The 26,260-nt window shown below is 44.7% G+C and overlaps 1 protein-coding gene across 2 annotated transcripts in view; it reads left to right on the top strand.

The window, feature by feature from the left end:
- Positions 1-26,260, top strand: part of nhej1 (nonhomologous end-joining factor 1) — a 406,931-nt gene that overhangs the window by 314,862 nt on the left and 65,809 nt on the right. Inside the window, exon 6 of one of the 2 annotated variants that reach the window (XM_069935934.1) lies at positions 25,406-25,444. The exons of the other annotated variant lie outside the window; for it this stretch is intronic. Within the exon in view, the coding sequence (XP_069792035.1) occupies positions 25,406-25,444 (39 nt within the window). The remainder of the gene's footprint in view (positions 1-25,405; positions 25,445-26,260) is intronic. 2 annotated transcript variants of the gene reach the window in all.

Here is a 26,260-nt window from a genome sequence, read left to right as displayed (position 1 = left end):
AAAAGTTGCCCATTCTTGTTTCCCTCATTGGTACTACGCGAGTTCAACAGATTTTCTTTTGCTCCAGGTTCTAGCACCTGTGGTCGGTTGTGTCTCCACAAGTCCAGGGAATCTGGAGCATCATGAGTGAATGAAACATCAGAAATACCTGTAAAACTTCAGCGATTATGTAGGATTTGTTGTCATATTCACTTTGCTAAAACACATAAGCCCTCTACCGCCTATATCCCGATTCCCCATTCTGCACAGTTTTGATGTTTCGCGACTGGTACATGTCCAGCGAGCAAAGGGTGAGAATCATTAAAACACACAAAATTGCTAGCAGACCTGAGAAGATCTCCCAGCATCCATAGGAGGAAAAGATAGGGAACTGATGTCTTGGACCTGAGCTCTTCCTCAAGGTAGGAAGGAAGGACGTGAGTTGACAATTTTACTAAATTGGAATTGGGGGCTTTACTAGTGCTGATCCACTGAAGTGAAATGACGTTGCATGTCACCCACAGAGGTCCATTTGTCCACTGAGATCCTGTTTTTCAGAAGCAGAGTTTATTGTCATGAACATGTCACAAAATTTGTTGTTTTGTAGAAGCGTCACAGGACAAACATTGCTATAAAATTACATTTAAAAATAAATAAATTAGTGCAAAAGAGGAGAAAGTGAGATCGTGCCGGTGGTTCACTGTCGGAGGAGGGGAAGAAGCTCTCCTTTTGCCACTGGGTGTTCGTCTTCAGGCTCTTGTACCTTTTTTCCCCGATGGTAGCAATGTGAAAAGGGCATGGCTTGGGTGGTGAAGGTCTTCAAGGTTAGAGATTGGTTCCTTAAGACACCACCTCTTGTAGATGTCTTCGATGGAGTGGAGACTGATAACCGTGATGTCGTAGGCCAAGTTCACAGCTGTAACTCTTTTCACGTCCTCTGCATTGACGCCTCCATACCAGACAGTGATGCACTTGTATAAATTAGCAGGAGTCTTTGGTGACACCTCCTCAATCTCCTCACAAAGTAAAACCTTCTTCGCGATTGCATTGACATGGAAGCCCCAGGACAGATCCTCAGAGATGCTGACTCCCAGGAATGAAGCATTTAACCTTTTCCACTGCTGACCCCTCGATGAGGACTCCTCATTTTCCCTTCCTGAAGTCCACATCATCTTTTCTTGGTTATGCTAATGTCAACTGCAAGGTTATTGCTGTGGCACCACTCAACGAGCTGATCTACCTCCCTCCGGTAAGCTTCCTCATTGACATCTGTGATTTTGCTGACAACCTGCTGTCATCTGCAAATTTGTAGATGGCACTTGAATCATGTCTTAGCACACAGTCATGGGGGTGTAGCAAGTAGAGCAATGGGCTAAGTTGATGATCAGAAAGCCAAATTTGGAACAGCTGAAAGTATCCTGGGTTAATGCTTGTAGGCCTGACATTGAACTACCACTGGATTTGGATTGGGATTTTCCATAAAGTCTTGTAAATGGTTAAAGGTATCATCTATTAAACGCACATACGTAGTTATTAAATATTGCACTATTTAAAAAAAGCACGAGGTAATGCTTTAATTCTAAGGTCAATTGATCATTTGCTAAACAAAGGTACAGAAGGGTTGAAGCCAACTAGGTGAATAGATTTAAACCAAAACAGATCTACACTAGTGGAATGGGCTGGGGAATTGAATGTCCTGTTCTTGACCTGCTTCTCATCTTGACTAACATAAATTGTGAGGTTCAAATAATGAACTGGAGTCTCTGTTGGATTACCTTTGGGAATCAGAAAGAAACTTCAAAGTTAATTCCCTTCAAAATTTTATTTCTGATTTATAAAATTAAGCTCTGAAGCCTTGGAAAGAAAAAAAATTGTTATAAAGCATCTTTTGTGGCCTTGCGATGTCCAAGAACGGTCTGCAGTCAGTGATTTACTTCTGAAGTACAGTCATTGTTCACGCTAATTTATTTTGCCTAACTCTACGTAGGAACTTGTAGCATCTAACTTCTTGGTTCAGCTACATACAGATACACCCGTGGTATGCGGCACCTTTGGGGATTGGTAGATGCCAAATAAGTGTATTTTCCGGTTGCTTGAAATTTACTCTAATGCATTAAAAATAAACAGTTTAAAGATTAAAAAATACTATACTCACACTGAACAAACTTCACTTGTATTAATATATAAAACTTAAAGCATTTTACTTTATCTTCAATCACATTCTTTGAAAACATCTGCAGGCTCCTCCCCTCCAGGGAGCCGCCCGAAAGACGAACAGTAACATTATAGATAATTAACCTTTCCCCCCCCCCCCCCACAAAGTTTACAGATAAAGCCTCTGACTGAGGTGACTTACTTAGCAGGGATAAGGAGACACTTTAAGAGAGTCACCCCAACAGCGAGTGGCATCAATGCTGGGCGACGCCATCGCTGTTTCACACAACTTTATCCAAACAGCTGATAAACAGTCAAGCACAACTGTGCTGAATATTTGCTCCCGTCTTCACCAAAGGTTTATGTGTTACTTCAGAGAATAGTTACTTTTACAATTTTAAACTTATATATTTTTATCTATTATTTCATCCTGATTTATTTTAATTTTTAAAATTTATTTTCTTAATTATTTTTTTTGCCGGCTGCTTGAAGCTGCCGGTTGCCTGAATTCCGGATACCAAGCGTTTTACTGTGTTTCCAGCTGCGTACGTCTCAAAGTCAGAGCATTGCTCTACGGTCCCTTGTGAGGGAACAACAGATTCTTCTTGCAGAGGGGTGCTGCACTTCTGGAATTCTCCACCCCAGAGATTTGTGGAGGCTAGGTCAAGTCGAGGCAGATACATTTTTGAAAGATCGGGAAGCTTCGAGCTGTGGAGAATTAGGGTTGGAGAGGAGACAAAGGCTTGGAAAGGTCAGTCACGATCATAGAACATGGAACATTAAAGCACCGTACAGTCCCCTTGGCTCATGTAGTTGGGCCGACCTATATCTCCCTAACAAAACTAAACCCTCCCTACTTCCTAACCCTCTGTTTTTCTTTCATCCTTGTGCCTGTCTAAGAGTCTCTTAAATGCTCCTATTGTTCCAGCCTCCACCACCACCAGGCACCCACAACTCTCTGTGCAAAAAACTTATCCTTGATGTCTCCCCTAAACTTTATTTTGTACAGATGTCCTCTGGTGTTTGCTATTCCTGCCCTGGGAAAAAGATGCTGGCTGTCCAACTTATATCTATGCCCCTCATCTTCTTCACCTCTATGAAGTTACCTCTCATCCTTCTTTGCTCCAAAGAGAAAAGCCCCCAGCTCTGCTAACTTTGTTTCAAAAGACTTATTTTCCAATCCAGGCAACATCCTCATAAATCTTCTCTGCAACCCCTCCATAACTTCCACACCCCTCCTGTAACGAGGTGATCAGAGCAGTACACAATATTCCAAGTGTGGTCTCATCAGAGATTTCCAGAGCTGCATCGTTACCTTATGACTGCTGAACTCAATTTCCTGAATAATGAAGCCCAGATTCCCATAGGCATTCATAACTAACTTATCAACCTGCACAGCAGTCTTCAGAGGTCTATGGATTTGGACCCAAGGTCCCTCTGTTCTTTCACACTATTGAGTAACCCATCATTAACCATGTACTCTGCATTCAAATTAAAGAGCCGAGCAGGGCTGAATAACCTACTCCGGCTCACTAAAGCATCTCCCAAGCCTTGAAACTCATCCTCTTCTGCTGCAGGCATATTGGAATACTTCCCACTCTAAATTCTGTTGCGAGGTTGGCAGTAAAGTAAGTTGACCTAGATTTGCAATGTTTAAGATACATTGAGATGGATACATGGATCTTCGTGGCTATCCCTCGGGATGATGGCCTTCGTTCTGTTGACCCATTGAGCAAAGAGGCCCGTGCATGTATTTGTTTAACGTGGACTTGATGTGGCGCTCCAAGAGGCACACGATACTACACAAATCAACCAACTAGTTCCAATGGCCTGAAAACCACGACGATTGGAGATGATGGATTCGTTGCAGTCTTCGTCCGCTTTCACAACCGTTGAGTTCAGAGTGACTTTGTCTGCCTGTTCCACCGTTGAGGACTTGGTTGGATTGTTCTTTGTCAGGGACCTCACCCTCAACTCCCATGGATGGGCCTACCAGGAGCATGGCTCCAGACAGCATCACTCTTGGGATCTCAGGACCACACAAGCTTCTCCACCACGACAAGGTGACAATCCATGGAGAAGATATATGGATAGGATAGATTTAGAGTGATAGGGGAAAAAAAGACAAGCAGATGGGGTGAATGTGGATGGGAGATTTTGGTTGAACCCCACCCCCCTCCCTTCCCCCTTTTGTCTCTCCATCTCTCTGTCTCCTTTTGCACAGACATGATAAATTTGACCAAGTCCCTTATAACATCCAATTAACACCTTTTGTTGGTCTGGATTCCTCCCCCGTTGTATTATCTCTGAGACTTTCTGATATATCCTGCTTCTACCTTTCTGATTTTTCCTTGAACGGCTCAGGCAACGTATCAACGTACAGATGCTGAAAAGACAAGCTCGGTTCCTCCAGCTTTTTGGTGCGTTTCCTACAATCACAGCATCTGCAGCTTCTCGTGTTTCTTTCCATGCTCTTTGACTCTAGGACAGTCGTTCTCAACCTTTTTTGAGAACCCTTTGGACTCTGCTCAAAGTTTACAGGTCCTGTGAAGCAGTCAAGTTCATTTAGATTCTTCTGTATTTTTCTCCTACCAAGGTTCAAATCCAGCGCTGTCTGAGTTCGTCCGTTCTCCCATGTCTGTGTGAGTTTTCTCTGGGTGCACCAGTTTCCTCCCATCTTTCGAAACATTGTAGATCAATTGGATGGCGCAAGGCTCATGGGCTGAAAGGACCTCTTACTGTCTAAATTTAAAAATTTCAGTCCCCCCCCATAAATGTGTTGTGATCCCCAGTGGGTTAGTGTGTCCCCTGTTGAGAATGGCTGCTCTAGAAAGTGCCACCCTTCTTTTATTACCACTGAATCTAATTCCTGGAACTCCCAGCCAACAGCGCCTTCACCACAAGAGCTGAAATGGTGCAGAATGATCCCCTTTTGGAGAATAATTGTGACCTTGCTGGCACCAAACTACCCAACATCTAAACCTTTGCTACCTCTCACCCATAACCCTCAATTTATTTTTTTTTGCATCTAATGTGCCTTCATAGAGGTCTTTTCAATGTTCCTGTTGTACCAACCTCCACCACTGCCCATGGAATGCATTACAGGCACTTACCACTCTCTGTATAAAAAGCCTACCTCTGATGTCTCCCCTAAATTTTCCTCCCCTCACCTTGTACAGATGCCCTCTGTTATTTGTTATCATTTGCCCAGGTAAAAGCTGCTGGCTGTCCACCCTATCCACGCCTCTATTAAGGCACCTCTCATCCTTTTTCGCTCCAAAGAGAAACGACCTAGCTCTGTTAACCTTGCTTTATAAGACATGTTCCCCAATCCAGGCAACATCCTGGTAAATCTTCTCTGCAACCTTCACAAATCTTCCACATCCTTCCCGTGATGAGGCAACCAAACCGAACATAATATTTCAAGTGTGGCCTTACCAGAGTTTTACAGAGGAAAAATTACCTCAAGAGCTTAAGCTCTGTTTACCATTCTCTGCAATTTTTGACTTTGCCAACATTACACTGACTGCATTTCGGAGCAATTTCAATCTGCATTTTGCTTTGAGACATTTGAGGAGCTTTGGATTCATACCAATCATATGTGTGAAACTTTAAAATATTTTAATAATTCACATGTTGATTTTGTCACATCAAGGGATTTTTGAAATTATTTTAATGAATGGTACTGCTTTGGAAGGCATGAACTCCTGAGACTTGGACAATGGTCGTAAACCATTATTTTAATGACAAATTCTGCCTTCTCACCTGCGAGATCCAATTGACGCTGATGGGTTGAAAGTCTCCCATTTCTGAACCATGACCTCAGTACATTTCACAAGCAAGTACTTGTCTGCAGTGAAAATTGTGTGCTCAGCAGAACATGGAATCTTGGCGATTAGGTACTAGAAGTATAAAACTTTGGTTAGGACACATTTGGAGAATTGTGTACAGTTTGTAGTCACCGCTGTACAGGAAGGATGTGGAGCCATTGGTGTGGGAGATGTTTACCAGGGTGTCATCTAGATTCGATTCATGTTTATACAGCAAGGAAACAGACCCTTTGACCCAATTCAGCCATGCTGACCTTGTGTTATTTGTCTGCATTTTGCCCAGGTCCCGTGAAACATTTCATATCCATGTACCTCCCATCTCGACACTTTTTCTGCCAGTTCAATCCATATACCCATGGCCTTCTGTGTTAAAAAAAGGTTGTCTGTCAGGTTGCCTTTAAATCTTTCCCCTCATGTTAAATCTTTGCCTTCTCGTTTTAGACTCTCCTACTCTGGAAAAAGCACTGGGACTAAAACATAGAAACATAGAAGATAGGAGCAGGAGTAGGTCATTCGACCCTTCGAGCCTGCTCCGCCAGTCAACGAGATCATGGCTGATCTTAAAGTTCAGTACCCCGTCCCCGCCTTCTCTCCGTAACCTTTAATACCCTTATACTGAAGAAATAGATCTAATTCCCTCTTAAATATATTTAATGAACCTGCCTCTACTGCCCTCTGTGGCAATGAATTCCACAGATTCACCACCCTCTGGGTCAAGAAATTCCTCCTCATCTCGGTCCTAAATGGTTTGCCTATTATCCTCGAACCATGGCCCCGGGTTCTGGATTTTCCCATCCTTGGAAACATCCCATCTGCATCCATTCTGTCCAGTCCTGCCAGAATTTTATATGTCTCCATGAGATCCCCCCTCAATCTTCTAAACTCCAGCGAGTACAATCCCAATTTGCGCAATCTTTCCTCCTAAGTCATTCCTGCCATTCCAGGTATCAGCCTGGTGAATCGTCTCTGCACTCCCTCCATTGCAAGAACATCCTTCCTTAGATAAGGTGTCCAAAACTGCACACAATACTCCAGGTGGGGTCTCACCAAGGCCCTGTGCAGCTGCAGTAAGGTATCCTTTTTCCTAGACTCAAACCCTCTTGATATGAAGGCCAACATACCATTTGCCTTTTTAACCGCCTGCTGTACCTGCATGCTCACCTTCAGAGACTGGTGTACAAGAACCCCTAGGTCTCTCTGCACTTCCCCACCTCTTAATCTATTGCCATTCAAAGAGTAATCTGCCCTCCGGTTTGTATTACCAAAGTGGATAACCTCACATTGATCCACATTGTAGTGCATTTGCCATGGATCTGCCCAGTCCCTCAATTTATCCAAATCACACTGGAGCTTCCTGACCCTCTCTTCCGTGCACACAACCCCTCCTAGCTTAGTGTCATCTGCAAATTTGGAGATATTACATCCAATCCCCTCATCCAGATCATTAATGTAAATTGTGAACAGCTGGGGTCCCAGTACAGATCCCTGTGGCACCCCACTGGTCACCGCCTGCCACTCAGAAAATGAGCCATTTATTCCAACTCTCTGTCTTCTACCTGCCAGCCAGTTCTCAATCCACATGAATACTTTGCCCACGATCCCATGAGCCTTGATTTTGTAAGCCAGTCGTTTATGCGGGACCTTATCGAAGGCCTTTTGGAAGTCCAGGTACACCACATCCACTGGCTCTCCCCCATCTATTTTACCTGTCACCATCTCAAAGAATTCCAATAGATTTGTCAAGCACGATTTACCTTTTGTAAATCCATGTTGACTCTGTCCGATCCCTTCTCTGCTAGTCATATGCTCCGCTATTACATCCTTAATAATGGATTCCATCATTTTGCCCACTACTGATGTAAGGCTCACCGGCCTATAATTCCCTGCTTTTTCTCTACCCCCTTTTTAAATAGTGGGGTAACATTAGCTACCCTCCAATCCATGGGTACTGATCCTGAGTCTATCGAGTTCTGGAAAAGAATTCTTAAAGCATCTGCTATCTGAATGGCCACTTCCTTAAGTACCCTAGGATGTAGATTATCAGGCCCTTGGGATTTATCTGCCTTCAATCCCATCAATTTCCCCAAGACCATGTCCTTAGAGATACTGATTTCTTTCAGTTCCTCCCTTGCATTAGTCGCTATGTTTCCCAACATCCTTGGGAGGTTATTTGTATCCTCTCTTGTAAAACAGAACTAAAGTAAGAATTTAATTGGTCTGCCATTTCCTTATTCCCCATTATATATTCCCCTATTCAATGATTTAGTCTCCTCAAGATGACATAGACCCCTGTAAGGTCCTTCCATTGTATCTCTTTAAGGCTCCTATCAGCCTCCTATGTTCCAGGATAAAAAGGCTCATCGTATCTAGTCTGTCATTATAACTCAAATCCTCCAGTCCTCGTGAATCTTTTCTGCAACTTTTCCAGCTTAATGATGTCCTTCCTGTAAGCCAGGTGACCCAAACTACACACAATACTTCAAGAGTGGTCTCACCAGCGCCTTGTACAGTTGTAACGTGACTTGTACTCATTGCCCTGGCTGATGAAAGCAAGTGCCTTCTTTACCAACCTGACACCTTTAGGGAACTGAGACCTTGCAGCCCAAGCTCTCTCTGTTCTACTTCACTCCCCAGGGCCAGGCTCTTTACTGCGTAAGTAATCTCGCCTTCTGGACCAGCCTACCTTGTGGAACCTTGTCAACTACAGCGAGAGGTTGGACAAACTTGGATTGGTTTTTTTTCTGGGATGCCAGAGAGAACGTGTTAGAATATATAGAAATATGAGAGGTATAGATAGGCAGAGTGTTTCTTCTGAGGTGAAAATGTGAAATACAGTGAAACCCCTATTATCCAGAATTCAAGCAACTGTCAAAACAAAAATCAAGGAAAATAAAGAGGTTAAAATAAAGATGGTTGTTTAAAATTGGTGTGCCTCGCGGTTGGTTTGCCAATCACGCAACACGCAATCTCAAGCAACTGGAAAATAAATTGATCCAGCATCTTCCAATCCCCATAGATGCCGGGTACCAGAGGTTTTAATGTACAAGAGAGCATGGGGTTGAAGAGAGAAGGTCAAAGTTCAAAGGACATGTAGGAGGCAAGTTAATTATGCTTGTGTAAGAGTACACACTCTGGAATGTGCTGCTGAGGAGGATGTGGAAGCAGATACACCGTAGTTTAAGAGGAATTTATACAGATACATGTAGAGAGGGACTTGAACCATGTGTAGGCAGATTCATTAGATTGGCATTGTGGTTGGCATAGACATGATGGGCTGAAGGGCCTGTTCCTCTACTGCAATGATCAGGACTGGACATACTGTCAGCTGGGACAATGCTAGGTGGGATCCCCTTGTTGTATTGGAATTGGACTTCTTACAACTTGAAAATGTTGCAAAACATTGTACTAAAGTCCAAAGTAAAAAATAAAAGTCTACAGAAACTGTGGTTGAAGTAAGAGCACCACGCTGGAGAAACTCAGCAGGTCAAACAGTGTACTTCATGTCGCAAAGATAAAGATATGTAATCAACGTTTCAGGCTTGAGCCCTTCATCAAGGTACACTCCTGAGTTTCTCCATCATTCTGTTTTTACTTAAATAAGTCCACCCTGTTCTTGCCAACGGGTGCAGAAGGCCCCATACAACAACTCCAGAGGAGTTCCTGGCCAATATTTCCTTCTGGCAACACCACGGAAACACATAGCTGTTTGTGGGAGCTTGCTGTGCAGCAAGATGCTCTGGGCCATTCTGAAGGGGATGTGAGAGAATTGCAAGGCACCTTTTTAAGTCTGGAATTTTGAGACACAAACAGTAAAAATTGATTGACGAGCATGAACAAAACTGCCTCTCGAGCTTCTGGAATGTTTGGGGCCGTGGCAACTGTATTCAGGGCTCCTAGGTCAGGTGTAACATGGTTGGATTTTTCTCCCTATAATGGGCCAGATTAAATTTCCCCTGCTCCAGTCCACCAATTTTCCTCGGCCTCAACTCTGAGCACCTCTTACAATAGGCATCCTGTGGCTGCTGTGAATGGGTTTGTTAATCTGGTGCCAAATCAGATGTATTAAGTGTTGTCGGCTTCTGTCCACCAGAAACACCAGTGAAACTGCTGAACTCATTTCGAACAAGAGCCATCGCATTAGCAGAATGTAAACTTCTTTAAAAGATTTCTATGCAGCCAGCGGAAGAAAGAATGCACATGCCTTTCACAACCTTAGGACATCACAAGATGTTTTATTGTGACTGTGGTACCTTTTGAAGGGCAAGCACTTTAAAGTACAGATTGTGGCAGCTAATTTGTCCACAACAAACTTCCACAGACAGCAGTGTGTTAACAACTAGATAGTTGTTGTTATTGCTGTCCGGTGAGAGTTAACTGCAGATTAGAGGAGACACTTTTTCAAAATATTTTCTTGGAATGCAGGAAAGAGATTTAAATCCTGCCAAGATAGCAACGAAGGGGGCAGAGTCCACATCAATGACACTGAAGTCAAAGAGCAGACAGCTTCAAGTTCTCAGGAATAAATATTTCCTGGGACAAGGAAGCACACCAACACTTCGACTTTCTAAATTGATTTTTAAACACTAAAAATTTTTTTTTAGTATGATAACAGGCCACTTCAGCCACGACTCCATGCTGCCCAATTACACCCAATTGACCTACAACCCTGGTACATTTTTTGTGAGGGTGGGAGGAAGTCGGAGCCCCCAGAGGAAACCCACATAGACATGGGGAGAATGTTTTTTTACTTAGAAGACTTAAAGAGGCCTGGCATATACCCCTTGACCATCAACAACTTCTACAGGTATGCCATCGAAAGAATATTTACTGGATGCCTTGCAGTGTGGTATGGGAGGTACTCCACTCAAGATTGGAAGAAGCAGCACTGAATGCAGCTCAGAACTTAATGCCCACTTCCCTCCCTTCCAAGGACTCCGTCTGCAAATCCCGTTACCTGGGAAAGGCAGCCGACACACTGAAGGACCCATCACACCCCAGACACACGCTCTTCTCCCTCCTCCCATCAGGGAGAAAGCTTAAGCACACCAAGAGGCTTAAAGAATACTTCTAACCCACGGTCATCAGGCTCCTGAGTCTACCCCATAACTGCTCTCAAGCTGGTCTCTCTTGGTACTAATTGATGTTCCTTCTCATTGCAGCCTATGACTGGGTCAGCTCTCACGTTGGTCAACTCTGTGGTTGGTCAGCTCTGAGGCCAGTCTGTGGTTGGTCAGCTCTCAGGCCAGTCTGTGATTTGGTCAGCTCTGAGACCAGTCTGTGATTGGTCAGCTCTCAGGCCAGTCTGTGATTGGTCAGCACTCAGGCCAGACTGCGACTGTCAAAGAATCAGAAGAGTTTTACTGCACTGCCCCTTTGGCCCCACATGTCCCTGCTAACCAAGATGCCAAGCAAAACTAGACTATTTGCCTGCTTTCCATCATGAACGTCTCAATATCTGTTAAACATTGTAATTATACCTCCACCAATTCCTTTGACACTGTTTTTCCACACACCCACCTTCCTCTGTGTGAAAAGTTGCCCCTTTGATCCCTTTTAAATCGTTCACCTCTCATCTTAAATCTGTGCCTCTTGCTTAAGTCTCCCCTACCCTGAGAAAAAGACTTTGTCTGTTTACCTTATCTCAGTGGTTCTCAACCTTTTTCTTTCCACTCACATGCCACTTCAAGTATTCCCTATGCCATCGGTGCTCTGTGATTAGGAAGGAATTACTGTTGGCTCATTCCCTTTGGAGTTCTGAAACCGTGCACATAACGAGTCAAATAGGGATGATTAAAACAGTGGTTTCCAAACTTTTTCTTTCCACCCACACACCACCTTAAGCAATCCCTTACTAATCACAGAGCATCCATGGCATGGGGAATACTTAAAATGATAAATGAGTGGAAAGAAAAAGGTTGAGAACTACTGCTTTAGTCCTAATACCTCTATCGGGTACTCCCTCAGTCTCCTGCACTCCAGGGAGAAGAGTCCCATCCAATCCAGCTTCTCCTTATAATTAAGCCCTCCAGTCCCAACAAATCCTTGCAAATCTCTTTTCCATTCTCAAGCACACTGGTCTCGGTAGCATTCTCACAACTGGTCAGGCCTCTCCCTCATCACCTCTTGGCCCAGTCTGCAGTTGTTTGTTGCTGGACTGAGACACTTGTCGTTTTCACGTCACATTCCATCACTGATTGCTTCAATATTACTCTGGTTTGGTGAATCGTCAGTAAAATTCCCTTCAGCACGGTTAGCATAGCGGCTAGCTCAACGCTGTTACAGCACCAGCGATCGGGACCGGGGCTTTAATCTCACGCTTTCTGTAAGGAGTTTGTACGTTCTCCCTGTGCCTGCATGGGCTTTCCCCGGGAGCTCTGGTTTCCTCCTCCATTCGAAATGTACCAGGGGTTGTAGGTTAATTGGGTGTAAATTTGGCGGCACGGACTCGTGGGCCGAAATGGCCTGTTACCATGCTGTTTGTCTACATTTTTTTTTAATTAAAAACATTTGTTTTTTTTCACTTGGCAGGGTAGATTCGATGGGCTAAAAAGCCTGCTTCTGCTCCAATGTCCTATGATTGTATGGAGTACATTTTAAATTTATGTAAATTTCAAAATTTAGAATTACATACAGCATGGTAACAGGCCATTTTGGCCCATGAGCCATCCCACCCAATTGACCTACATCCTCGGGTTGCATCAAACAGTGGGAGGAAACAGGAGTCTCCAGGGAAAACCCACTCAAACACGGGGAGAACGTTTAAGCTCCTGAGAGACAGTGCAGAATTTGAGCACTGGTCACGATTGCTAAGGCTGTAACAGCGTTGTGCTAACCGCTACGCTAACTGTACTGCCCCAATTAAGCCAACCATATCATATGCAAACATTGAGAAGCTGGGGGAACTCAGTGGGTCAGTCTGCACCCATGGGCAGAAATGGTCAGTCAACGTTTCAGGTCAAGACCTTATATCCCATTGGTCCTCAACCTTTTTCTTTCCACTCACATCCCACTTTAAGTCATCCCTCTGCCATCAAGTGCTCTGTGATTAGTAAAGGATTGCTTAAGGTGGGATGTGAGTGGGACGGGAAAATGGAGGATCGCTGCTCTAGACCCAATTGTTACTGAAATATTTTGGTTGAGAAGAATTGTTATTGGCCAGTTATGAAATAATGCACATAATGAGCCAATTACAATTAAAACAGAGGTTTTCAAACTTTTTCTTTCCACCCAAATCCCACCTTAAGCAATCCCTTACTAATCACAGAGCACCGATGGCAGAGGGATGACTTAAAGTGGGATGTGAGTGGAAAGAAAAAGTTTGAGAACCCCTGCTATCTCCAGAGTCTCAATAAAACTGTCTCAACCCGAAACGTTGACTGACCATTTCTACCCGCAGATGCTGCCTGACCCACTGTGACCCTTCATCTTTCCATTTGATCAAGATTCCAGGGTCTGCGGTTGTTGAGTCTCTCTTCATGACAGAGTGGCTGTCCAATCTGAGAGAGGTGTTAATTGCTCCCACTGAGTTCCTCCAGTGATTGTCGCCTTGCCAAAACCATGAGTGAAAGATATTAATTATCGCAATGCAATTATAACATCGAATCATAGAACGTTACAGCACAGTACAGGACCTTTGGCCAACAATGTTGTGCCGACCTATATGCCTGCATATCTTAAAAAGAAACTAGACCCTTCCTCCCTCATAGCCCTCTATTTTTCTGGCATCTATGTGCCTCTCTAAGAGTCTCTTAAATGCCTCTATTGTTCCAGCCTCCAACACCACCCCTGGCAAGGCATTCCAGACATCCACAACTCTCTGTGTAAAAAACTTACCCCCAATGTCTCCCCTAAACCTTCCTCCCTTCGATTGCCTTCACTGAAGGAAAGTATTTGTGTTTGAAACAAGTATTAATTAGATACATAACATTTCATCAGCTTTTACCACATTTGAGTTTAATTTCCATAAATTGTTTATCCAAAAAGCTTCAGTTTTAATTGTTGACAGTTTTTAGATTCTATGAAAAAGTTCTACCTCAGGCAAAATTAGTCAAGAGACCTCCTTTGCAGTTCAGGGTTCATAGAGTATAGAATGTTCCAGCACACTACTGGCCCACAATGTTTATGCCTACCTGGGTAAACCTATTCCACAATCTCTTTTTTCCCTACCTCACATCCATAACCTTTTATTTTTCTTACATCCATGTGACTGTCCAAGAGTCTTTTAAATGTCCCTATTGTACTAACCTCCACCATCACCCCCTGCAATTTATTTCAGGCATCCACCACTCTCTGTTCAAAAAACGTCTCCACTCACTTTAAACCGATATCCTCTGGTATTTGCTATTGTCATCCTGGGAAAAACATGCTGGCCGTCCACCCTATCTGAACCCCTCATAATCTCATATTGTATACCTCATTAAGACAACTCTCAGACTTCGACACTCCATAAGACATATTCTCCATTCCACGCTACATCCTTGTAAATCTTCCCTGCACCCTCTCCAATGCATTGACATTCTTTTTCTAACGAATAGTTGTTGGCCGAAATGAGTGCTCGTCCCTCACAGGCTTATGCAAGTACAGAGACGCAACTGCATCTGACCTTAACCTTGTCCTTGCCTGATGTCGAGACCGATGGTTTCAGAACCATGACCTCAGTATATTGCAGGAGACAGGGTTGGGTATTCACTGGCAGACTCCATTCCTGAATGGGAGCTATGGCCAGTTTCCTGCCCCTGATCCTGCATTCGGTTTTAGCAACCCTTCTCTCCACTACCACTGTTAAAAGAACCATTCAGTTCTCTGCTTGGCCCTGGGACGGTGGTGACCAAAAACACTCAAGGTGCCAAATTGCTGACTATATTTTAAAACAGCAGGTGAACATGAAAATCTGCAAAGGTCTAGAGCAGCCCATAAGAGTGCTGGAGAATTTTTTAAAAATTTAAGTTTAGACATACAGCGTGATAACAGGTCTTCTGACCCATGAGCCCATGCCACCCAATTCCCTAATTGATCTACAGCCCCCCCACTATGTTTTGAAAGGTGGGAGGCAACCCGAGAGCCCAGAGGAAACCACGCCGCCACTGGGAGAACATACATATTCCTTATAGACAGCAGCGAATACTAACCCAGGTCACTGGTGCTGTAATAGCGCTGCGCTAAGCTCTACGCCAACCGTGCTGCCCAACTACCATGCCGCCCTCCATGCTAACTGCTCCACCCACTCCACTAACATGGCAGCGTCCATGGGAAGTAAAAGCCAGTCAACGTCTCAGACCTGAGCCCTTCTTCAGGAGTGTTGGAAATAAGGCAGACCCCCACTCCCCCCAATAAGATGTTGGGAGGTGAGATGGGGGTGGGGGAGAGAGAGGAGGAGCCGAGGCGAGCTTTTTCTCCAGATCTTTTGTATACATCCAATTTTGCTCTTTTGGATCAAAGTGGAAGCTAAGGAGAACCTTGTAAGCCCCAGATGGTTGTCCAGTCTGTCTAGGGTGGCCATGATCTGCAACTAAAGGTGGTAAGTGAGAAAATCTGCGGACGCTGGGGTCAAGTGCAATGCACAAAACTGCTGGAGATACTCCGCAGGTTACACAGCATCGATAGGAATTAATACGACCTCAACTGAAAGTGTGTTTGGACTGTGAACTGCACAGGTTCAGAGTTGTTCATCATGCTTTCACACAGTAGCTGTCACACCTGCACAATTGCATTCATTTAGCAACTCTTAAGATAAGGCATTGTTTATGGTTCTCTTGGTAATGGAGAAAGGATACTCCAACAACCTTGCTACAATTTACAGCCAAATACAGCATTATCTGCCACATATGAACACAGTTGGCTGGAATGTCTCAGGCTTTACCTTACCTTTGGTTGCAAGATGACCCCTCTGTTGTCTCAGCTGCTCTCTACTACCATATGATCACCCAGACTTGCTTCCCACCTGTGCTCCTCTCCCTATCCCTACCTTGCCCCCTGTCCTCTCCTCCTCCCCTCTCCCCTACCTTTTTATTTAGGCACCTGGCTGCTTTTGAGGGAAGAGTTTCTACATAACCTGTCCATATATTCACAACCTTACAGAACTTTATCAGATCCCCTTGCAAGCTCCAAGGAGAATATTCCATCTGGGCACTCTCGAAACATCAACCTCCAATTTCTGTTAACCCCCTCCCCTGAGTCTCTCTCATTCCCTATCTGTCTGCCTCCTTCAGATCACCACCCCCTTCGCTAAGAGAGAGCTAACTAGAAGCTAGCACTTCTCTGTCTTTTCTCTTCTACCCTCCCACCCATATTCACCTATGACCTCTCAGCTGTTGGCCTCTTCTCCTCCCCCTGCCCCTTCCTTCCTCCTCCTCCCCTCTTTTTATTTTAAGCTCATACCTTGACGAAAAGCCCAGGCCTGAAATGTTGGGACACCCTTTTCTTCCTGTAGGTGCTGGATCTCCAGCATCCCCAGTTAGTGTATTGCAACTGGATCGATGGAGTGGTTTGTCATTCACTGAACTGCCAGCTTCCAACTGTCCACACGTCAATGAATTAGTCTCCTCAACACACTAAAGGGAGAATCATAGAACAACAAGTAGAGTCATAAAGCCACAGCAGGGAAAAGGCCCTTTGACCCAAGTTGTCTATGTTGACCAAGTTGGCATTCTGGGCTACTTCTATTTGTCTGAATTTGGTCAGACTTGATGGGCCGAATAGCCTATTTCTGCTCCTATGATATGGTCTTAAGTTTCAAACCATGGGTAGGCAACCTTTTTGTAAAAATTCACATTCCACCTTAAGTAATCCCAATGGAATAAGTGCTCTGTGATTGGTAAGGGATGGCTTAAGGTGGGATGTGGGTGGGAAGGGAAGGTTGAGAATCACTGCTCTAGACCCAATTGTTACTGAAATCTTTTGCTTGATAAAAATTTTCATTGGCCCATTTCCTTTGGAGCTCTGAAACCCTGCACATGACGAGTCAATGAGGGACGATTCAAACAGTGATTTTCAAACTTTTTCTTTCCACCCACATACCACCTTAAGTAATCCCTTACTCTTTAAAGAGCACCTATGGCATAAGGATTACTTAAGGTGGAATGGGAGTTTTAAAAAAAAGGTTGCCCATCCCTGATCTAAACCTTTCTTATCCATATCTCTGCACAAATGCTTTAGGAACATTGTAATATTCTCAAGGAATTCAGCCGGTCTTGCACCATCCATAGGAGGTAAAGATATATTATTGGCATTTTGGGCGTGATCCATTCCTCAAGGTATAAGCAAAAAGCAGACAGGCAGCCAAATGAAGTCTGAAGAATGGGAGGGGGAGGGGTCCAGGCCAACAGACAAAAGGTGTTAATTGGATATAAGAGGAAAGGTGAGAATTGATTTTGGCTCTGCAAAAGGAGACAGAGGGAAAAGGCGGGGGGGGTGGGGGGGGGAGAGAGAGAGAAAGAAAGAGAGCTGGCGAAAAGACAACAGGGAGAAGAAGAGGGGGGGGTGGGGGTTTAACGGACACCGGAGAAGTCGATCTTAATGCCATCCAGTTGGAGAGCACCCAGACAGAAGATGAAGTGATGTTCCTCCAATTTACGGGTGGTCTCAGTCTGAGACTATGGACAGACGTCAGCAAAGGAATGGGATGAAATGAGTGCCCCCTGTCACCTATCCTCCAGCTCTGTCCATCTCTCTTTCTCTCTCTCTATCTTCCTTTCCCTCTTCCATTTTCCCTCTGTCTTCTTCTTTCACGGAGCCGAAATCATTTCTCGCCTCTCCTCTTCTCATATCCAAATAACTTCTTTTGTTTGTTGGTCTGGACTCCTCCCCCTCCCATTCCTCCCCCTTTCTCAGTCCTTTATTGTGATGCCTGCTTGCTTTTTGCTTGTGCCTTGAAGAAGGGCTCGGACGCTGTGAGACCAGCTGAGTTCGTCCAGCACCCACTCTGTGTTTTTATTACAATCACAGTGTTTGCAGACCTTCGTGTTCCACTCCATTGTGATTGTACCTGTTTCTATAGGCAGCTCGTTCCCATACAGTCTACCCTCTGAGAGAAAAGAATTGCCCTTCAGGGTCCATGTAAATCTCTCCTCTCTCACCTTCAACCTCTGCCCTCAGATTCAGCAATCCAGCTCTTGTATTAGAAAGGATGTGATGTTGTTGGAGAAGATGCAGAGGAGATTTACTAGAATGATTCCCGGAATGCAAGGGCTAACGTACGAGGAGCGTTTGGCAGCTCTTGGGTTATATTCATTGAGTATAGGAAAATGAGAGGAGATCTCATTGAGGCATTTCGTATTTTGAAAGGTTTAGATAGGATGGATGTGGGTAAGATGTTTTCCTTGGGGGGTGAATCAAGGACAAGGGATCATAGTCTGAAAATTAAAGGTTATCCATATAAAACAGAGATTAGGAAGAACTTCTTTAGCCAGAGGGTCGTGGACTGTGGAACTCACTGCCGCATACAGCAGTGGAAGCCAGATTACTGGGAGTATTTACACAAGAAATAGACAAGTATCTTATTAGTGAGGGCATCAAGGGATATGGGGAAAAGGCCGGAAATCGGAACTAGTGTAGTGTAGCTAAGTGTAGATTTACAGAACAGACTCGATGGGCCTAGTGGCTTGCTTTTGTTCCTTTGTTTTGTGATCTTGTGATAATTTTATTACGCAGCAGATTGTAGGATACGCCCCGTTACCACCCCCCCCCCCACCCCCACTCACTGAGGAAGACCTTGGCCTTCCCTTCCGAGAGGGAAAGCAGGGGAAGAAGTTAGGTAGAGAAGTGAATGCTGTAAACATGTTATGCTCTCGCAGTTATTTACTCAGTATATTGGGAATAAGGCATACTGTGGACAAACAATTAAATTGAGACAGAAACTGTCTTAATCTTTTTTTGAATAATAAAGTTCCATTTTGTAAAATTCCTCTTTGATATTGGAACCCTGATAATATTCCTTAGCTGTTTATTTCTTTAAAGGTTGGGGTATGTCTTAGAATTATGCAAGAAGCACAAGTGTCCATGGATTTGCCTCCAGCTCTTCTATGCAGCCACACAGACTCCTGTTCGATATATCGGTAACCCAAGCTCCAGGTCCTCCGACACGATCAGGCAGCCTTCAGTACCCTTCGGAAGCCCTTCTTGCACTCTCTTGAACCCTGAGCCAGTCTGCAGCAGCCTGTGTGGGTCCCTCAGCCGCTGAGCCCCTCGCTGCTTCGCTGCCACGGTCACCTTCCCTGCAGGGTCATCTCCTCTGCTTCTCCTTCTCAATGGGGTGGGGGCAGGGGGTGGTGGTGTTCTCTCCATTTCTGGTGCCCTGCGCCGATCCACTGCTCCCCCCCCCCCCCCCGACTCCCTGGACTCTGCAACCCCTCATGGCTGCTGCCGGGCACAGGCGCTGACATGTTAGGCACAGGCCTTCGCTGTTGCAGGATTTTATTTACAAACACCGTCGGCTCCTTTAACAGGCCGTTTAAAGCTGTATGGAGCCGCCGGCATTAGGATTAGCCCGTTGGAGACTTCGGAGAAGCACTGTTTCCGCGCTCCTCTCTCTCAGGTCCGCACCAGCATCACCACTGTCATTTTATCGGTATCTTTAGAAAGGGAACTGGATAGAAATTTGGAAAAGAGCAAGGAAACTGGACTGTATGGACAGTTCATTCTAGTAGCTCAACGGCCACCCTTTGAGGTGTCTGACTCCATAATAACTGTATCAGTGATGGCACATTACAGAGAACTCCAATTCCAAGAATCAAGTTCAGCCTGTATTGATCCTTGTGTTACTATGTGTGTAAATAAGAGCTACATTTCACAGCATGCAATGTGCATGGTTGGGCAATTCAAGATGGCTTCCCCTTGCTGAAGGTGATTCAAGATGGCTTCCCCTTGCTGAAGGTGATTCAAGATGGCTTCCCCTTGGTGAAGGTGATTCAAGATGGCTTCCCCTTTTCAAGGACTGTTATAAAAATGCAACCCTGACCTTTCCTTTCAACCTTTATCAAAAATCTGTTCCCGCTTTTGCCATAATACTGACCACAGAAACAAAAGTAATTCTGTTTATCTTATCATAATTCTTCATAAACTCAAGTAGGCACTCTTAACCCTCAGAGAATGAAGAATTTTCAATCTAACTATCAGAATTTAATTTTAGCTTGCTGGATGCACTTTAACTGTTGGATTTCAATTGTGATGGATGTTATAATTCAAGACATTAAAAAAATCTTTTTGTCCTTGGTACAACTTTGGAACATCTCAAGCAAGCCATGATTATTATTGAAATATTTGCCGCCAGCAAGGTCCTACACATGCCGCCATCTTTAATGATCAGATCATCTATTTCTACAAGGATATGTCTTGGAATCAATCCAACGTGAGACTGGGCGCCTTCTTGAAGCAACTGATTCAGTTTGAAGTTTAGCAAGAAAGCCTGGAGATGCTGGGGTAGAGTGCAATATCCAAAAGCGCTGGAGAAACTCAAGCAGGAAATGCAGCATCCAAAGGGTAATCAACATTTCGGGCCTGGGCCCTTTGTCATGTAGCATGGAATCATGGACATGGAATTATGTATAGGACATAACACAGAAACAGGCCCTTTGGCCCATCTACACTGTGCCGATCTATTATTCTGCATAGTCCCAATGCCCAGAACCTGCAACATAGCCCTCTGTATCAGTTGCAAATATTTATTTAAATCACGCTTTAAAAAAATAAATAAATTGGTGCAAAAAAAAAAGAGCAAGTGAGGTAGTGTCTTTTCATTGTCCATTCAGAAATCTGGTGGCGGAGGGAAAGAAGCCGTCCTTGTGCCGTTGGGTGTTCATCTTCAGGCTCCTGGACCTCCTTTCAGATGGTAGCAGTGTGAAGAGGGCACGGCCTGGGTGGTGAGGGATCTTAGGAATAGAGGCTGCTTTCTTCAGACACCACTGCCTCTTGGTGATATCCTCGATGGAGTGAAGACTGATGCCCATCGTGACGCTGGCCGAGTTCATAACTCTCTGGAACCAGTCAGAAAACTCTCCACGATACACCTATTGAAGTTTACAAGAATCTGTGTGACCTACCAAATCTCCTCAAACTCCTCACAAAACAATGCTGCTACCAAGCCTTCTTCATGACGGCATTGACATGGAGGCCCTAGGACAGATTTTCAGAAATGTTGACACCCAGGAATTTGAAGTTTTTAACCCTTTCCCCTTGATGAGAACAGGTTCGTGTTCTTCTGATTTCCCCCCCTCCTGAAGTCCACGATCAGTTCCTTAATTTTGTTAACGATGACTGCAAGGTTGTTGTGACACCAGCAGATCTATCTCTGTCTTCTATGTTTCCTCCTTGCTGTCTACGATTCTGCCGACATTGGCAAATCTGTAGATGTACCCATCTAAATTATAGATATAAGGGAAAAAAATTAGTAATTTTCCCTTTCTTTCTGAAACCTGACGAAGGGCTCAGGTCTGCTTGCCCTTTATTTCCCATGGATGCCACAGAATCTGCTGAGTTTCTCCAGCACTTTTGTGTATTGGCTCAGTTTGACGTTTTATTTGCAAGACAAGCCATTTACTGCACACCAATCCCCCAGTGGTGCACTAAACTGTCAGCCTGTTCGACAAATGGTCTCTGGAGTGAGACTCGAACCCACAGTCTTCTGACTGAGAGACAGGAATGCTTTAAAACCAATGCTGATACCACATGGTAGAGGAATTACATGCGGGAGCACACATCAATGAATCATAGTTCTGCCACCAATCTAACACAGGACAAATGCAGAGGCAGTTGAAGGAATATCTGGCAGGGGCTGTCGAGGATGGGGAAGCAAACTCTCAATAACCCTGGCAATGACAACAATGAGGACATTCAAATAGTACTTTCAAATCATTTCCTTGTTGGAACAGGAAGTATTCTGGATCAGTGTATGTGGATATGATGGGTGCATGAGGTTAGGAACAAGTTAGAAAAAGCATGTCTATAAAGCATAGAGGGTGCTCAACTGTTAATTGATCTCTGAAATGACCAACTAATTGGGTGTGTGCTAAATACCACCTTTGTCAGTGAAGTTCACATCCTGTGAACAAATTTAAAAAAATCAATTTATGGTAGCGCGATTAGTGCAACGCCATTACAGTGCTAGCAACCTGGGCTTGAATCCGGCAACCCTTCCCTTAGGGGGCGGTATCCCTCCTAGGCCACCCACAAATTGGAGGTACAACACCTTATTTTCCGCCTGGGCACTCTCCAGCCCAATGGCATTAACATTGGCTTCTCTGGAGTAGTGGTTAGTGCAACGGCGTTACAGCACCAGCGATCAGGACCAGGGTAGGAATCTGGCACTGTCTTGAAGGAGTTTGTACATTCTCCCCGTGTCTGCTTTGCTTTCCTCTCAGTGCTCCAGTATCCTCCGCCCTCCAAAACATACTGTGATTAGTAGGTTAATTGGGTGCAATTGGGTTCGTGGGCCTGTTACTGTTCTATATGACTAAATTTAAAATTTAAGATTTATTATCACGAACACAAGATACACAAAAATCTTTCTTTTGTTTTCTCTGCGAAGGCCCAACAAGTTGCCACATTATTAAAACAAGAAAGAGAAACAAGAATGAAATCACGAAAATATGTAGAGACTGCAGTTGAAGTGAAAAAAAACACAAAATGCTGGAGAAACTTAGCAGGTCAAACGGTGTCCTTTATGTAGCAACGGTAAAAATACATAACCGACATTTTGGGCTTGAGCCTTTCATCAAGGTATCAGAAAATGCCGGCAGGCATCCAAACAAAAGAGTGGGGGGGTGGGGGGGTGGCAAAGGCAAGAGATGATAGGTGGAGAAAGGAGGGAGGGGACTGCAGCAATGAGGGGGAGGTGGGTAGAATGAGAACTGGAAAGACAGGAAAGGGGGAGGGGGGAAGGAAAGGCCAGCAGGTTTAGTAGAAAGTAGGAAAGTCAGTGTTAATGCCATCCGGCTGGAGGGGGCCCAGACGGAAAATAAGGTGTTGTTCCTCCAATTTGCGGGTGGTCTGGGTAGGACAGTACATAAGGGGAAGTGTGACTCCGAATTGAAATGGTTGGCCACTGGGAGGTTGCTGTTGTTGTGGGCGGAGAGGAGGTGCTCAGCTAAACAATTTCCCAGTGCCTTCAGAGAGGAGATGCTCTCCGACCACATTGGGAGAAAGAAGCCCCTCAGAGAGAATTTCCTCCTTCAATCTCGCTGTATCTGGTGCCCCTGTATCCTCAGCCGCACAGCCTGCTGTTCAGCGATAAAGCCAAGTTCAAGGCCCCCCCCATCTAAATCATGGCTCCTCAACCCCACCCGTTACAAATCCCCAAACCGTGAATTAAACAAGAAAGTCTGCAGACGCTGGGGTTGAGGGCAATACACAAATGTGCTGGAGGAACTCAGCAGGTCACGCAGTGTCCACAGGATGTAAAGGGGTAGGGGAAAGATCCAGGGCCAGTCCCCTTTACCCTGAATCATTGGGAATCCGTCAAAGCCGAGGCTTCTCAGGAAACCTTCTTACCATCATACCAACATGAGTGCTGCTTCAGAAATGGAAGAGACATGAGGCCAGGCGTCTAGACTTGGCAATGTCACGGGGGAGGACTTGAGCAGCAGATTGGGAGCTCAGCAATATCACGGAGGTGGAAATAGTCTTAGTGATGGCATAGATGTGTGGACAAAAACTCAATCTGTATCCAGCTCATTACCAAAGTTGTGAATGGTCTGGCTTAACACCAGTGCAATTTCCTGGACTAAGGAAGACGGTTGGAGTCTAAGCAGCAAAGGCTGAAGCTTTATTTCACCCCTTGGTTGAATATTGAAAACTAAATAGTCATATGGAGATAAACAAGAAGTCTGCAGAGGCTGTGGTCTAGGCCAACACTTTTGTCGTCGCGTTTATTTAAACCATGCTCGCACGGTAAAGACAAGATAGTGTTTCTCCAGGACCATGGAACATAAATACAACTAGAAATAAAAGTGAAACACATTAAATATTAAGACGTATACAGTAAAAGTCCACAGTTCACTATCCACATAAGTTCTGGGAATTCAGAATCCTAATGGCTTGGGGGATAAAACTGTTGCCCAATCTGGACGTAAGGGCCCGAGTGCTACAGTATCTCCTACCAGATGGCAGAAAGGAGAACAGTTTACGTGAGGGGAGTGTGGAGCCCTTCACAATGTTTATTGCTCTTTGCCTGCATTGAGTGTTGTAGATTTCCATCACGGTAGGAAGAGAGCCCACAATGTTCTTTCCCGCTGACCCTCTGCAGGGTCTTGCAGTCCGAGGAGGTACAGCTTCCAAACCAGGCAGTAATGCAGTTGCACAGGATGCTCTCGATACATCCTTTGTAGAATATAGTGAGGATGGAGGGTGGGAGATGAACTTTCCTCAACCTTCACAGGAAGTAGAGGCGCTGCTGGGCTTCCTTGGCCATGAAGCTGGTGATAAGGGACCAGGTGAGATTCTCCGCCAAGTGCACTCCAAGGAACTTGATACTCTAGACAATGTCAGCGGTGGAGCTGTCGATGGTTAGCAGAGTGTGCCCCCCCGCTCCCCCCTCCCCACCGCCGGCCAGGCCATCTTGAAGTTGACAACCATCTCTTTTGTTTTATTAACATCCAGATACAGGTTGTTGGTTCTGCACCAGTTGTATGTACTGAACTAAATAGTTGTGCCAGTTTTTGAGCAGAGCATCGCCCATTCCTTCTTTTCCAGGTGTTCTTTGACCTAGCTGAAGGCACTCCAACCTTCCCTTTGATTGTACAGTGCCTATTTATTCATCTCCATCTTGCCTGCGTTTTCTTCCTGCCCCCTTAGGCCTTCTCTCTTCGGAGCGACGAAGGATGATAGGTGACTTAATGGAGGTGAATAAAATTTTGAGGGGCTTAGATAGAGTGGTCAGCCAGCACCTTTTTTCCTGGGGCCACAATAGCAAATACCAGAGGACATCCGTTTAAAATGAGTGGAGGAGAGTTTGTGGGGGGTGTTAGAGGCCAGTCTTTTAAACAGGGAGAGGCGGGGGCCTGAAATGCATTGCTGGTACAATAGGGACATTCAAAAGACTTGTCGGCCCATGAATGTAAGAAAATAGAGAGTTATGGGTGTGAGGTAGGGAAAAATTAGAATGTTGTGGAGCAGGTTTACATAGGTTGGCACAACATTTAGATTTAAATGAAATGTTCCTGGCGGTTCTTTTTCAGAGAGCCGACTCCTGTTCCTAATTCTTGGGTTCTTCCCTTTCTCTCTCCTCCTGCTGCCTCTCTCTCTCTGTATTTTTTCACCCTTGTGCCACCTTTCCCTGGTTGGGCTGTTTGACTTCTCCTTTCGCACCCTCACTTGCTTTTTTTTTCAATTCACTCGACCCTTTCATCTGAATCTTTGCACTTTTGCACTTTTACTCCCTCCTTCCTTCTCTGTTTCCTCTTCTCTGTTTCTTTTTTTTGTGTGTGCTTATTTTGCTATTTTTTTATTTGCAGTGTTTCATCAGCCAGGGTCAATTAAGGAGCCCGACTTCTGTAAGTAATGTGATGGAACGGATTCATCATCTATTAGAATCAATAATTAACCGGCAAAGCACATGATCATTTTAAAGTTCGGAGAGTATCTCCCACATTCCATCCACTTGAATTTTTGCTTCTCCCAATTCTGACCCTGTTTTTCATCATCCCCACTCAATTGAATGTCTAAGCTTTCTGCTGTCTTGTCAGTAAGTCTTGGTCGTCCCTGCCTAAATCTCTGTCCCACACCACAGCCTTCCTTTGGAGTCATGAGAGAAACAGCATGGAAACAGGCCCACAATTCCATACCAACCATCCCTTTTCATACATATCCCAGCCATTTTCATTCCCACAGATTCTCATCCACATATTGACGTTTAAATTTGTCACATTATATCTGGTGCAGGGAGAAGGATTCTTCCTCTAGAGGTCTAACATGTCAACCCTAAAGTACAAACAGTTGTAGAAACACACAGTGTCACGGTGTAACAAAGGACCAATTAGCATCAAGGACAAGTGTTCTTCTGTGGGGTTCATTCAGGAGACTGATAGCTGCAGGGAAGAAACTGTCTTTCAGCCTGTTACCGCATAATTTCATTCTTTTGAGCCTTCTCCCTGAAGGGAGGAGGGAGAAGGGATTGCGTCTGGGGTGTGATGGGCCCTTCAGTGTGTTAGGCAGCGGGAAATGTAGACGGAGCCCATGGAAAGGAGAGTACACAAAATTGTTGGAGAAAATCAGCAAGTCCTGTAGCAAAGGAAAGGATATACTGAATAACTAACATTTCAGGCCCGAGCCTTCCTCAATGTATAAGCTGAAAGCTGGCAGAAACCTGA

The sequence above is a fragment of the Narcine bancroftii genome, chromosome 4, assembly GCF_036971445.1.
Source record: "Narcine bancroftii isolate sNarBan1 chromosome 4, sNarBan1.hap1, whole genome shotgun sequence".
NCBI classification, from domain to species: Eukaryota; Metazoa; Chordata; class Chondrichthyes; order Torpediniformes; family Narcinidae; genus Narcine; species Narcine bancroftii.
The sequence above is the reverse complement of the archived record's forward strand: the minus strand, read 5'-3'. Positions and strand labels throughout refer to the sequence as shown.